This window comes from Ambystoma mexicanum, chromosome 12 (assembly GCF_040938575.1).
Source record: "Ambystoma mexicanum isolate Mex_15411 chromosome 12, UKY_AmexF1_1, whole genome shotgun sequence".
Taxonomy (NCBI): domain Eukaryota; kingdom Metazoa; phylum Chordata; class Amphibia; order Caudata; family Ambystomatidae; genus Ambystoma; species Ambystoma mexicanum.
Window position 1 is genome coordinate 538966059 of NC_090936.1, and position 14782 is coordinate 538980840.

Below are 14782 nucleotides of genomic sequence, written 5' to 3' on the forward strand. Positions count from 1 at the left end.
TGAACAGCACCACATCGTTGGAACATTACTCTGTCACTCGGGACTCTACCCTGACTCAGCGCAGAAAGCACCCAGACTTCTGGTTCGATGTCAAAGAGCCTGGCACCAGGCTGTTATGCCCCGGAAGACAGGAACTATTTTGAAGTGATCCAGTGCCCCAGGTCTGCCTTAAAGAACCTTAGTGAATTTTAAATCGCATCCTCTACCTTTCAAAAGACCTATTATTGCTGCTGAAATATTTTCCTTATACCCAGTCTGCTAAAGTCTGCTGTCTCTGTGTCCCCATGTGTGTTTTTATTAGTTGTGTGCATTTTTGTTAGTTAAATTAAAGTTCCTAATCTTATAGAACGTTTAGTCGACATTCTTTTATTTTGGTACCACACTCCTCCTGAAGACTATGGTCTGCCCTTGGCCTACACTACCCTAAACGGTGAAGGAGGTACACCCGTCGGGCTGTAACGATTTCACCTTAACGATTGGCATCACTGCTGGTTTAGTAGTAGTGTTGGGCTATGTGGGCTCTTTACCCAATACTCATCCCTGTACTCCTACAGAGCAGTAGCCATTTTGTCACACCAGTGTTCCAGTGCTTGCAGCACAATCCTTAGACAGCACAAGCTAACGTTTCATGTTGTGTTTGTAATGATATGATATGATATGACATTTATAACGCGCCTATTCACAAGTGTCTCAAGGTGCGACGAGGCAAGGGATGGGGAACAGAGAGAAGACGGACAACGATTTTACTAGGCCAGGTGTCATTCGGATTGCACAAGTGCAAGTTTGCATATGATTGTCAGACAGAGGTCCATATTCACTGCATTCAACACATCTATCATCTTCATGAATACATATGAAAATATATGCAAATATGGCATTGAAAAAAACATGATTTACAAAGCTGCCAGTCACACCTGACTTGCATCGCTGCCAGTCAACCCGACTATCTTCAACAATGGAAACACGAAGAACTGGAACGTAAGGACTTACAGGCCACAAAAGCTAGCTCCATTCGCCAAATCGCATCGAATATATGCAAAGCACAAATAATGAATTGATTCACAATGAGAACTAATTGATTAGTGACACGGATCAGCTAATTCGATAAACACGTTTTGGTGACTGACAAATTTGAATAAGGACTTGGAAAAATATATTGATTAGGCAAATTAGAGTGTAACGTAGCATTTCACTTGGATTCAGAAAGCTGAAAAGCTGCAAATAGTTGGTGTTTCAGTATTGCGGGCCGTGGCTTGGGGATTTTGTTTGAGAATTAAAAAGAAGTTGTTGGCCCAGCCTGACTTGCAGCAAAGCAGACTATTAAGGCACGGATGTTATGAGAGATATCACTTCCGGGGTAACTTACAGTAGCGTGTGTTAAACCTAGGAAGAGGTGAATCCTCCTAATCTGCAGTGTTGTGTAAGTTTGCTTGCTGTAGAGAGTATTGTTTTACATGTACAGCTCTACTTGTCTTTCAGGCAGTGGCACATTTCCAGGAGTGATTGACATGTCGGGTGGCACTGGCGGCCTGGTCGAGTATCGAGCAAGTCTTCTGGCAAGCCATGGCTTTGCCACGCTGGCACTGCCCTACTTTGGATACGATGATCTGCCCAGAACCGTTGAACAGCTGGACCTGGAGTACTTTGAGGAAGCGGCTGATCTGCTCCTTGCCCATCCCAAGGTCTGGCACACAGGAATAGTCTGATATTTTGATTAAGCAAATTGCACTGTTTTCACAATCAAAACTGGGAGATTGTATTCAATTGTTTTAATGTCAAGACTTCTACATGGCACTGTGCTGTAAAAATCAAACAATGCATGATCTGTGTTATAGTTTGCAAAGCAAATAATCTAACTTAAAAAGTGGCTGATGTGATTCTTAATATGGGGTAATATTGAAATCTGTTTGGTAAGTGCATTATTGCCACTCATTGAATAGGGAAATCAGGTTGAGGAGCCCAGGCAGTACCCTGAATCAAGAAACTGTTTTGGACTCCATATGGCCCTGCCCACTTCCAATCCATGCCGAGAAGAAAGGCAAACGGAGACAGTAGTGAGTGAAAGGAGGCAGCAGAAGGAAAGAATGCGACAAAGAGAGGAAGGAATGAAAAGTGTGACAGAGAAAAGGAGAGAACCTGCTTAGAGAGAGATCAAGAGCAAAAGAAGAGGAAGATATGAACATTGGGAAATGATCAGTACGAGTGACAGAGAAAGAAGGAACACACATCCAAGAAGAAGAAATGAAATAGAAATGACTGTCAAAGAGAGAAAGAAAAGAAAAATGACACATGGAAAAACTATCAAAGGAAGGAAGGAAGGAAGGAAATAAAAAGACAGTAAGTGGCTGCAAGGTAAAAAGACATACAGGGGGGAGGAAATATCAGATATATAGTGAGAAGAACATAAAAGAAAGGCTGAGCAGGAAGGGTCAGGAGTGTGAAGAGGCATAAAATGTTGGCCAGAGAAAGGAAAGCAAAGACCAACCGAGAGAATCGCAAGAGAAGAAACTGACATAGAGAAAAGGGCAAATAAGAACATCTTCATGGGGTCTTAATTATCAGTTGGGCCTACACAACATGCCAAGGGGACATAACCACTGATGTATACCTTTTTATCTTCTTTGAGGATATCAACAGCATTGAATGGGGTGTCCGGGTGTTTTCTGGGGAACAAGTCAGGTTTGAGTTGGCAAGCGGCCTCGATGGGATTCAGCAAAGTGACATGATCTGACAAGTGGCAGTGGCAATTTGACACAGTAAAATGGTCTAGTTGGACAAGCAGTAACGGCTCTTTGGGACAGGAAGGCTCTTTTCGGGTCAGCGTAATTTGAACGTGCTTGAAGTTGAGCGAGTGTACCTTGCAGCGGCTCAGAAGGAGTTGTTTGAAATCACAGAAAGAGTGAAGCCACTGTTGCTTCTTTTGTTCCTTGGTGTGCTGTGGGACACTTCACCATCTCCCCAGGAAAGCATCTTCTGCCCTTCTCCGGCTTGAAGGTTGTAAAGGACACTTGCAGGGCTTGCCACTTCATCAGGGAGAGGCTTGAGAACTAGTATGCAGCATCAGTCGGCTTTTCCCCTAAATGTTCTCCACACGTGGTTAGAGAGAGGGTCTGCACCTTCCTTGCAGGTCCTTGTCTTCACCCAATGGAGGGGAACTTTAGGTAACCTTACCCCCAAAAGGTTCCAGTGAAATCCTCTTGAAGTTGCACAAGATGGTTCATACATGATTCTTCAGTGCCTCCCCAAAGGGATCTTAAAGATTATTCACATGGGGGGGAGGGATACTCACCCACTTGTATAGACCATTTTCCACAGTGGTTTAGTTAGTCCTTGCTGCTGTAACAAGAGTTATTCCTTGTAATATCAGCCTTGCCTGCTGGAGGGTAGGGGGTGTCTTCGGATGGACGAGTGGGCCTGGCATATCTGAGATGGCTGCCTCTTCTGCAGTGGGAAGGTCTCTTGCAGCTACACTGTCCTTACCCATATTCCCTGTATGCCTCAGAGAAAAAGGACTCCAGTAATTATCTCCCTGGCGGGATTTCTCTGCTATGTTGCACAAGCCCCTTTAAGCTCGAAGGGCTTCCTGGATAAGCCACCAACTGCTGTGGGTGGGACTCTCAGGGCCAGACGTAATACACAAATGGCATTGCAGTTGCAGGTCACTTTGAAAACCAAATGGATAATAAAAATGACATCCAATTGTTTTCACAAAACCATTTCCTCACATGCCACTATATATGACGGGAATAGCTTATATTTAACCAAATACATTTCCCCAGGCAATGAGGAAGTGCAGTTAAAGTTATGTTTACAATAGATGCTAGTACTTTTATAGGCAGCCTGTGGATGTTGGGTTTAATTTTGGTACCAGCAGTCTGTTTTGGGAAGGAACAAGTTACTCTGTAGCTGCCATGTTCAGACTGTATATTGCACCTGCACATGTCGGACTACACATGTGTGCACTATTTTCTTTTATTATTGTTGTATGGTAGCACATTTAAAACATCAAATAACTCATAAAACTAATAAAAATAAAATAAATAAAATAGAAATTACAGTCATATACAGATCTACTAGCCAAAAACATAACTTCACAAACAAACTCATACATTTCATGATTATGGATCTCCTAGATTCAATGATTTTCAAAAATGGATCACAGCAAGAACAGTTGAAGTAGTACGGCCTGCCAAACAAGTCAACCAAATTAGTTCCTCATTTCCAAACTCAAACAGATCTGAATTTATTTTAAATGATTATCGCTGAGGTCACACACAGCAGCACAATACAACAATAGATGCTCTAAACATTCAAGCTGGTTCTCAACCTTGCAAAAGCGACAGACTGCCTGATCCATCCTCAGCAAGCCATATCTCACCAGGATGTGATTAGTATGGATCAGATTCAGTCGAAATTGCAAAAAATAAGCAGGGTAATTCATAGAATCCAGCGCACAAGTAGCGCACGCGGCTGGCGCACAGCGTGCGCCTGCGATAGTCTGCGCCAGGCACGTGCGCTAAAACTGATTTCCGCGCACAGCGTATTCATGGATTTCATGCTCCCAAACCAGCCGTGGCGCAGAGAATCGCAGCGAGCCTGCAGCAGCGCCAGTAACGCCCCCAAGAACGCCCTCGCGCAAGGAAAAGCCATCAAAATCGCTAAATCATCGCTAAGGGCTGCGCAAACCCTGGACCACTTCACAGGGCAGGCAAACAAGGAAAGCAAAGCGGGCAATCTTCAAATCAGGAGTACGCGGGAAGTTCTACACGCGACTAGGCAGGGAACGTGAATTACAGGGGTACGCGGGAATTATCACACGCGAACAGCCAGGGAACGCGTATTACAGGGGTACGCGTGAAGTAGAACACGCGATAGGCCAGGGAACGTGTATTACAGGGGTACGCGTGAAGTAGAACACGCGATAGGCCCGGGAACGTGTATTACAGGGGTACGCGGGAATTATCACACGCGAACAGCCAGGGTGCGTGTATTACAGGGGTAGCGGGAAGTACAACACGCGATTGGCCAGGGTACGTGCATTACAGGGGTACGCGTGAAGTAGAACACGCGATAGGCCAGGGAACGTGAATTACAGGGGTAGCGGGAAGTTCAACACGCGATTGGCCAGGGTACGTGTATTACAGGGGTGCGTGGGAATTATCACACGCGAATAGGCTGGGTGGGCCCTCACAGGTGTACCCTGTACACCCTCCACGGCCCCTGCAGGCAGCCCACAAAACAGGGGACTACCCTGCACACCTGATCATGTCCCCCTGCACCCCCATCCACCAGGGGCACCCTCCACCAGGCCCCCACCCATGTCTCCCACCACCCCCACCCCCCAGCAGTGCAGGGGCACCTGCCAGCAGGCCCCCACCCATGTCTCCCACCACCCCCACCCCCCATCCACCAGGGGCACCCTCCACCAGGCCCCCACCCATGTCTCCCACCACCCCCACCCCCCAGCAGTGCAGGGGCACCTGCCAGCAGGCCCCCACCCATGTCTCCCACCACCCCCACCCCCCATCCACCAGTGGCACCCTCCACCAGGCCCCCACCCATGTCTCCCACCACCCCCACCCACCAGCACTGTGGGGCACGTGGCCAGCAGGCAGTCAGGCAGCAGCAGATGGCAGGTGGGAGCGTGCTCAGGGCTCTGGGGGACTGTAATTTGGCCTCCTGGCCAGGAGCGTGGTCTTACGTGTTTGAACGCGTGGACAGCCTGATAGGGAGTGATTTTGCACGTGAAAATCCCACACTCAGCGAATCGCGCGAAAACCCGTCACCAGCATATGTGCGTCTATAGTTACCTGCACGTGCAGTGTCAAAGCGTGTGATTGGTGAAAATGGATCTACACGCAGGAGTGACAAAGCGTGTGATTGGTGAAAATGGATCTACACGCAGGAGTGACAAAGCGTGTGATTGGTGAAAATGGATCTACACGCAGGAGTGACAAAGCGTGTGATTGGTGAAAAGTGAGCTACACGCAGGAGTGTCAAAGCGTGTGATTGGTGAAAAAGGATCCACACGCAGAAGTGACAAAGCGTGTGATTGGTGAACATGGGCCAAGCACGTACACGCCGTAAGTGACGCTGTACGTGTGGGCCTGTATATAAGGTAGTGTAGAACACCATTTCCTTGTACGTGCTTTTCGTGGAGAGCGAGTGGGTGAATTCTGTACTTCTTGTCGTTTCACACGTGATTTACTTCACAGCGTTTCCAGTTCGTACTCCCTGTTACCTCTGACAGCTTTTTCTCTTTTTCCTCTTGTACTGGTTTACCTGGGCCTGTTCCCTCAAACAGTGTCCCCTTCTACTGTTGTCCTGTCTCCTCAGACAGCGTACACATCTTCTTTTGGCGGGGGTGTTGCCAACCAAACGCGCTCATTTTTCACGCTCTTTTACCTGGCAGACGGTGAGTCACGCACGTATCTAACTTCTGTGCTTGCCCCGTGTGTAGCCTACCCCTTCAGAGGTCATTCTAGGCTGCGTGTGACACGCATACGTTCATTGTGTTACTGGATGCCACAGCGTAGTGCAGGGTTTTCCATCAGCACACGTGGTCTAGGAGGGGTATTGTGCACGTTCCTTAACTTTTTTGGGGTGCCTGTGCGTTGCGTGACCCGTCATCTTTCCCCAGGGGTGTCATATAGCCTTGCCACTGCACTAGGGTACGAATACCATCTGGTACCCAACCCCTTTGACACCCAATTGCCCAGGACAATTGTGCACACCGACTCCCATACGCACAATAACATCAGTGCCATGGTTGGGAGGCGTGCAAGCCGTAAGGGTGGCAAAGGTGGCCGAGCCACACGTGGTGGCCGTGGAGGATCCACTAGGGGACGTGGTTGTGACTTGCAGGGTGCCCCTGTCCCCCCCAGTCAGGAGGACCAGTCAGGGACACCCATGCCCCCCCCCCCCAGTTGAGGGTCATGTGGCTGATACCAACCCTGATCAGCCCTTGTCGGACCAGCCCATTGTGGCACCAGACCTGTCCGAGGGTGATCCCATCGCTGACATCCAGGTCAGCAGGTCCACTGCACGTGCACCGGTGCACATTGGTGTCATCAGGGCACGCGCATCTATGCCAGATAGGTCATCTGCTGGCCCCCGTAGCCAGGGTGTGGCTCCATCCACCCCACCTCTCATACACCCTGCCAAGACTGTGTCGGTCCTAGTTCATGCACCTCAGATCAGGCCTGACCCCATCCCACTACCCCCAATGCCTGCACCTACTCCCATGCTGAGTGTGCAATCCCACACACCCAGTACTGAGTCCACCACGGCTCCTGCCCCTAGTGTCCACAGCGGCGTAGGACACTCTGGATCCCCACCCCCTTCCAAGCGCAAGAGGAAGAGTGCACGTCCGGCACAGGCTGATGCCCCAGGCACGGCTGCACAGTCCGGCCCATCAAGGAAGCCAAGCTTCACAGACGCCGAACTGAATGCACTTGTTCAGTATGTGTCAGATCATGATAGGGAAATGGTCATCGTTGCAGGGTCCAAGACCACACATGCCAGACGCCAGGCACACTGGCAGACCATTGCTGACAGAATAAGTGCCCTTGGAGTAGTGAGGCGCACAGCTAGTGATTGCCAGAAGCGCTGGAATGACCTTAAGCGCAGGGCAAAGGATAAGCTGGCCTCAAGTCATGCCGCAACCTTGGTGACTGGAGGTGGGTCCCCAGCACAGGAAATAGAACTCACACCACACGAGTCCGTAGCTGGATCCTACGTCACCGAGGGACAACTCCAAGGTGTGGGAGATCTCCCTGATTACGAGGCATCATCCGGTGAGTGCACATGCATGTGTGTATTATCCATGTGCATGGTGTGTGTGTGAAGCATTCATGTTGGGTGCCTGTCAAGGGGGTGTGTGGCAGAGTTGATAGTGGCACCCATGTGCCTCATCCAGTATGTTCAGTGCAACACCATCTGCCCACAGCACTATCCCTACTGGCAACAGTGCACATATGGCCCTACACCATGGAAGTTGCCCTTGAATTGTCATTTTGTCACTACATTGTTGCTCATACTCCCCTGTCTATTCATCTGATGTCTTACATACCATTCCTATACTTTCCCCCAGCCAATCAAGATTCATCTTCACATGCCTGACATGCAATGATACCACATGCTAATGCGTCCTCTGTATATAAATGCCAACCAAAATGCTGTCATACTGTGGATGTTGCCTTGACATCCAACTCCTACCTGTGTGCTTTGGTACCGTCTGGTTTCGAGCCCCATTCCCTCACACTCCATGCTGCTCTTCATGGTCTATCTTCCATGACTTCTACAGTTCAGACCATCGTGCCCTACTCACGACACCTGCTTGCCAACAGTCAAATGAGGGCACCCTGCCCTCCAATGCGACCCACCCTATTGCTGACAAGTGCATCTGAGCCTACTCAAAGCTAACTCTCACTGACATCTGCTCATACATGCCTTTGCCTGTCCCATAGACCCTTCACATGGTCCCTGTCCTCTCTCCTTGCTCCTCTTCCACCATCAATGGTGGGACCCGTTGGGGTGTACTCCTGGCCTCCTTCCAATCCTCAGAGGCCACAATTGATGTGCATGGTAATGGGAGCATCTCAGTCCAAGGCCCTTAGGCCAACCTCATTCTCCTTGAGAAATGCTACCCACATCTCATCAACTTCCTTTCCTCTCCTGCTGTCCCCCCTCCTCTCTCCTCATCAATCCTGCACTGCCTCCCTGCACCCTCCCATGATCCTTCTCCGCCTCCCACTCCAACTCCTACACATGCTGCACCTCTGATCTCTAGCACTCCCCGTAAGTCCTACAAGGCTGTCAACCTCCTCCACAATTACACTCCTTTCACTGCGGCTGCATCAGGCATTCCTCCGATATCTGTCACTTACATGAGGTTATGCACCTTGACATCCTTGGTCTCATGGAAACATGTCTGACGGCCAGCTCTGTCTGCATCCTTCACACACTCCTACCTGATGTTCAGGAGACCCTCTCCTTGGGCCGCCACTACTGTGCAGGGGGGGTGTGCCCTTGGCTTCCCTGAGGGTATTCCTGCCACTGTCACTCCTACTTAGACCTACTCCACTCTGGAATGGCTTGTGTGACCACACCTTGACATTCACAAACTGTGCGTACTGTGTCTGGGAAAACTGTTCAAATGTACTACTTCCTTTCTGAGTGTCCTCACCTCTCCTCCTCACTCATGTCCCCAGACACAGAAATCCTCTTCCTTGGTGCTGTACGCATCCACCTGCATGCTTGTTGACCCCCCCACGTGACCTTTCTGTGACCTCAGCAACTCCCTCTCACCCTCTAGACTCCCGTCTGTCCCTACTCATTCTGCAGGGCACACTCTTGATGCTCTGATCTCATCTGACTTTCCCCTCTCCGTCCATCTCTGCACTCCTCTCTCCTGGAGTGATCACATTCTCCTCTCCTCCCAGCTCACCCTCACCACCCCACAGGCAAAGCCACCCTCACCACTGTCACACACCTTCTTGGTATTCCAACCCATGAAGTGTGTGTCAGTCGAGGCTCATGCTGCCAAAATCTCCCCCCCATCCAGCTCCCCCTTGGGCTCACTCCCATCCTGACAGGGCCCACTCCATGCTCCACTCTATGTCAGGTACACTGGATGTCTTTGCCACGGTCATGACCACCTGTCTGAAGCCCCATGCCAATGCAGAGTCCTGGCATGACTCGGATCTTGTGAACCCAAACCACAGGTGCCGGGTGGCAGAGAGGGAATGTCCTGCATCATGCCCATCCTCTGGCAAACTGGCCTGCCACATGCTCCAAAGGCAATAGCGCCTCACCCTTTTCACCAAGATGAGATCCCCAATCCAAGGGCACATATCTGCGGCATGTGACAACTCTGCAGGACACATAGAAATCTGCAAGGACCTTGCCGAGCCAGATGCAGTGTGCACCTCCCCTGTCCCCTCCGAGCCCACAGCACTGCATGATTGTCTCTGTACCCCTATAGGGCACCCCCCCCAGCACTTGTCTGCGCCTAACACCATCTGCCCTTGACGTTAAGTCCTACTTACCTTGTACAGCACTTCCAGCCGCCACTTCCCCTTGCACTTCATTGTGCCACCCACCCCTGCACTTGCGTGACATGAATGACACCAGCACCAGTAGGATTGTTGACTGGCATCCCCTTCTGCCCCACCACCCCTCAGTGCTCCGCTGTACCTTCATACATTTCTGGACCGGTGCTTCACGAATGCTATATGATTCCTTTACAGGTGATGGGGAGGTGGAATCTCATTGTTTACTGCATTTTGTTGATGTAGACAAGGCACTGTGCATCGTGGCCAATTTGGACTAGCAGATCCATGTACAACATGTTAACTTATTGATGTGATGATGCAATGTCAGGACCAGAGTGGTTGAAATCCAAAAAAGTTGCCCTCCTCTCCCTCTTCACTTGGTGGCTATGTCACATGCCATGTGTGTGATGGCATGTGCCTTTGACATGGCAATCACCGGCCAATGTGTGATGGCAGTGCTAGGCAGCATGGTGAGCAGGCGTTGCTCTCCAATCTGTACATTGTATGCCCTGAGCCTCCCCTACAGACCCAGTGATGGTGAATGCATAGGAGGTCTCCCAGTCATGTGGGACATGTGTCGTAGAACTACTGCCTCTGTTGTTCATCAGCCCTTGTTGCATGCCATGGTGCTAATGCCTGTTTCCATTTTTCTCTTTCATGTCTTTGCAGGGGACAAAGCACTTGTTGATGCTGGGGATGTGGTGGTTGAGCCGTCCCAGGAGGGCAACCCGGGCCGACCTTCCACAAGTGAGGGACGTGGTGTGTTTGTGGGTGAAAACCCACAAGTGCTGCAGGTCGTGCTGTCGAGGGGTGTCTCTGGGGGTTCCTCCCCCGAGCAGTATTCAGGTGTAGACTCGGAGGATGACACCTATGTGCAGTCGCAGGTGAGTGTTCTTGGGAGAGAATCTCCTCTGTCTGACCCACCTGCAGCCGGGCCATTGCCCTCAATGGGGATGTCAGTGTCGGCAGCTCAGCCTCCGGTGGTTACGGATGCAGGGCCACACCACACAATCTCTGATCCTGTTCCTGGGGCTGCAGATCAGAGAGGGAATGCAGTCCTGCAGCCTGAGGCCTTGCCGGCACAGCAAGGCGCAGTCCGCCTTGCCCCAGGCAGGTGTGGTGCCCGTCAACGTGGTGGCCGTATGCCACCTGGCAATACCGCTTGGGAGCAATCCATCTACGGTATGGCCACCCAACAGGCAGCATCATCCGAGATGATTGCACAGGCCATGGATAGGGTGGCCACTTCCATTGTCCCCCCAGAAAGGCTGATGGAGCGACTGGAGCAGGCTACAGAGTCCATCTGCCAGGCACACAGGGAGGATATGTTGGCGTCCAACATGGACAGGCGGGCGGCACTGGCGACTCTGCGGGAATCACTTTCCATGGAGTCCCAGCGCCACAGGGAAGGCCTGAGGGAAGAATTCCATCACCTCAGGTCGACCCTGTTAGAGCTTGAGGCTTCATCCCATAGAAGGACAGAGGAGCAGCTGGAGCGTCTGACACGGACGCTCTCGGCCGAGATGCAGGCAACTCGTGCGGAGGTCAGGTCATCCCGGAAGTTACTGCATGGGGACCTCCGCATGATTATAACCCAGAACCAGAACTACCAGACCCGCCTGCTTGCAGCCATGGAGGAGCAAACTCGTGCTTTGCGTGGGCTGCCTCCCATTGTCACACCATCTTCTGAGGCAGCTCCCCCACCTCCTGAGTCAGCTGCAGGGTCTGGCCAGAGCGATAGCGACTCATCTCCCACAACAGAGTAGCCGTGTGGGCCACGAGCCTATGGGGTGTTTTAGTTTCCCATGATCCACACAGGTGGATTGTGGCGTGCATCCTGTCCTCGGACCTCATAGGTGGCCCCCCCCCCCCCCGCCGGCCCTTTCATGGCCATTTTTTCTCTATTTTTTTTTCTTTCTCAAGAGTGTTGCCTTGTGTGGGTACCTGGGCATACACTGTATTGTGGCTGGGCACATGCAGGCTTGTCCTGAGTTTGGTTTCGATGCTTGGGTACCAGACATCCACACCCCTCCTGCTTCCGTTTCCATGGGCTTGCAAAGGGTGTGCCCAAGTGACAGCAAATTACACGGTGACATTGGACTCCCATGAGCTGTTGGCCAGTCCATAGTCAATACTGTGTAGACATTCATAGTGTACATTGTTGTTGCACCTAACTATGCATGATGGTTTGATATGTGCCTCTACTTACATATGTTGCTCATGTTTTGCAGGTATTTCACACAGTTCTTCACACAGGCATACTCTCTGGAGTCAGACTACATGTCGGTAGATGTGCACTGACACTTTTGCGTGGCGCCATCACTGTACATCTGGACGGTGAGGACATACCAGCAGAATCAGGTAATGAGACTACCATTGATTACATGCATTGTGTCTTGTTTGGGTGGGCTTCAGGGTGGGTTGGTGTGTAATTTGATTGAAATTACTCTTACACAGGTGTGTAGTAGTGGCTCCAGCGCGGTTAGCTGTTCAAGTGCGGCTATGTTCCATTTGGGGCACTGCTATTTGTGACACCGGTGTCATGTTGTGATGGCCAGTTTGTTTGCTCTCACATACCATGACATGGTGTCCTCAGTGGCGGGACTGTGAAGGGAATGGGTGACATGGCAATGTTGTCATGTAGTGATTCGCCTGTGGCAATGCATATTTGATTGATGGAGTTGTGTCTTTTCGTTGTGATGCATTGCTGGTGTATGTGTAGGTAGGGGTGCACACATAGTGACACTTCCATGTTAACAATCTCAGGCTGATGTGTATCTGACAGTTTATTGTCAAGTAATTTTGTGACATTGTCAGGTAGTGTCATCATTGATTGTCAGATGGTATGTGCCAGAGCAGTGTGCACTAGCCAGCACTGTGATTCCTAGGTGAAGAAGTTGGCCACCAGTTGCGTACGGGCTGCCTCCCCCCGTGCCCTTTCCCCTCCCATGCGCAGCGGGCGTGCATGTGGTTGTGGATGTGGGGGCACCACCATGTCCACGGGCAGGCCCCGGCGTGTTGCAACGTTGTGCAGGACACATGCTGCCACTATGATCCTGCACACTATTCGGGGAGCATATAACAGCTGCCCGCCAGAACGGTCAAGGGAGCGAAAGCGTGACTTCAGCACTCCGAATGTGCGCTCCACTATGCCCCGTGTTGCAATGTGGGCTGTGTTGTACCTTACCTCGGGTGGCGTGGTGGGGTTCCGGATTGGGGTCATCATGTGGGGGCTGATAGGGTAGGCACTGTCCCCTGCGGAGGTGGTGATGGGTATCATTAGTGGTGTTGTGTCATGACCCAGTATCTGACATGCATGCATGTGCAGTGGCATTCATGCTCACCAAGCAGCCATGTATCTCCATGCTGGCCAGCCTCTAGGTCCCGGCATAGGGTAGACATTCTGTAGATGAAGCTGTCGTGGGTGGACCCGGGATAGTTGGCATATACTGATGTGATTATTCCCTTGGCATTGCATACAACTTGCACGTTGATGGAATGCCAGTGCTTGCGGTTTCTATAGATGTGCTCTGTTGCCCTGGGTGGACGTAGAGCCACATGTGTGCAGTCAATTGCACCAAGCACTTTGGGGAATTGAGCCACACCATAGAATTCCTGGATGCACGTCCGCCTTTCTGCATGAGTCCTGGGGAGATATATGTGCCTGCGGACTGATGGCCGTGCAGTGATGATGTTCAAGACCTGGTGTAGGCAGCGTGACTGCGTGGCCTGTGACACACCACCCACTATGGCACTTGTCCGCTGAAAGGATCCAGTGGCCAAGAAGTGCAGTACATTCAGGACCTTCTGCAGGGGGCTGAGTGCTTGGGAGCACAGGGTGGGTGATGTGAGGTCATCCTCCCACTCACTGACCAGGTCCAGTATGATGTGTGCTGGAAACCTGTACCTCCCATACACCTGGTCATCAGGCATCCCGAATAGGCTGGTTCTGGGTGTGAATATTCTGGCCCTGACTCTCCTCCTCCTCCTCCTTTGGTAGCCCACTGCCACTGCTGTTAGGAACGGTATGTTCATCCTGGCATCTGGCTTGTTTATTGAAAAGTGCGCAAATTAATGCCTTGCGCGTGTTCTAGGCGAGCGTGTGACCCTCGCACCCCTGGAATCTAGTTCCCACTCCAATAGCGTGTGGAAATTCCCACGCAGCAGGCATACAGGTGCGCTGACGTACTTGCGTGTGTAAGTGGCCGCGCACCCCTGAAATACACGTACATAGGCCAATGGCGTGTACGCGCACTTTTGGCCAATTACACGCGATGAAATACACGTACATAGGCCAATGGCGTGGACGCGCACTTTTGGCCAATTACACGCGATGACACTCTGACGTGCAGTATTTCCACGTGTGCTCCATCATCACGTGCTGAGTGGGGAACGCCCATGCGGATCACGTCAGACGCGCTTACGCGGTGAGGGACTCTGGTCCAATAGAATCGCGTATGCGTGCTGACGCACTTACGCGCTAAGGGCCTTTCCTCGGATTTCACGCTGACGTGCAGGAATTTCACGTGCCAAATCACTCCGTATCAAGCTGGCCACCCGAAAACACACGGAACACCACGCTCCTGCCCAGAAGGCCGAGTTACTGCCCCCCCAGTGCCCTGAGCAGCCTCCCACGTGCTATCTGCTGCTGCCTGCCTGCCTGCCTGCCTGCCTGCCTGCCTGCTGCCACCGTGCCCTGCCATTTGGTGCCTGCACATCAGCCATCT

The 14782-nt window shown here is 51.3% G+C and overlaps 1 protein-coding gene across 1 annotated transcript in view; it reads left to right on the forward strand.

Moving 5' to 3' along the window:
• Positions 1-14782, forward strand: part of LOC138513756 (acyl-coenzyme A amino acid N-acyltransferase 1-like) — a 115765-nt gene that overhangs the window by 66209 nt on the left and 34774 nt on the right. The window contains exon 3 of the mRNA XM_069628845.1: positions 1480-1682. Within this exon, the coding sequence (XP_069484946.1) occupies positions 1480-1682 (203 nt within the window). The remainder of the gene's footprint in view (positions 1-1479; positions 1683-14782) is intronic.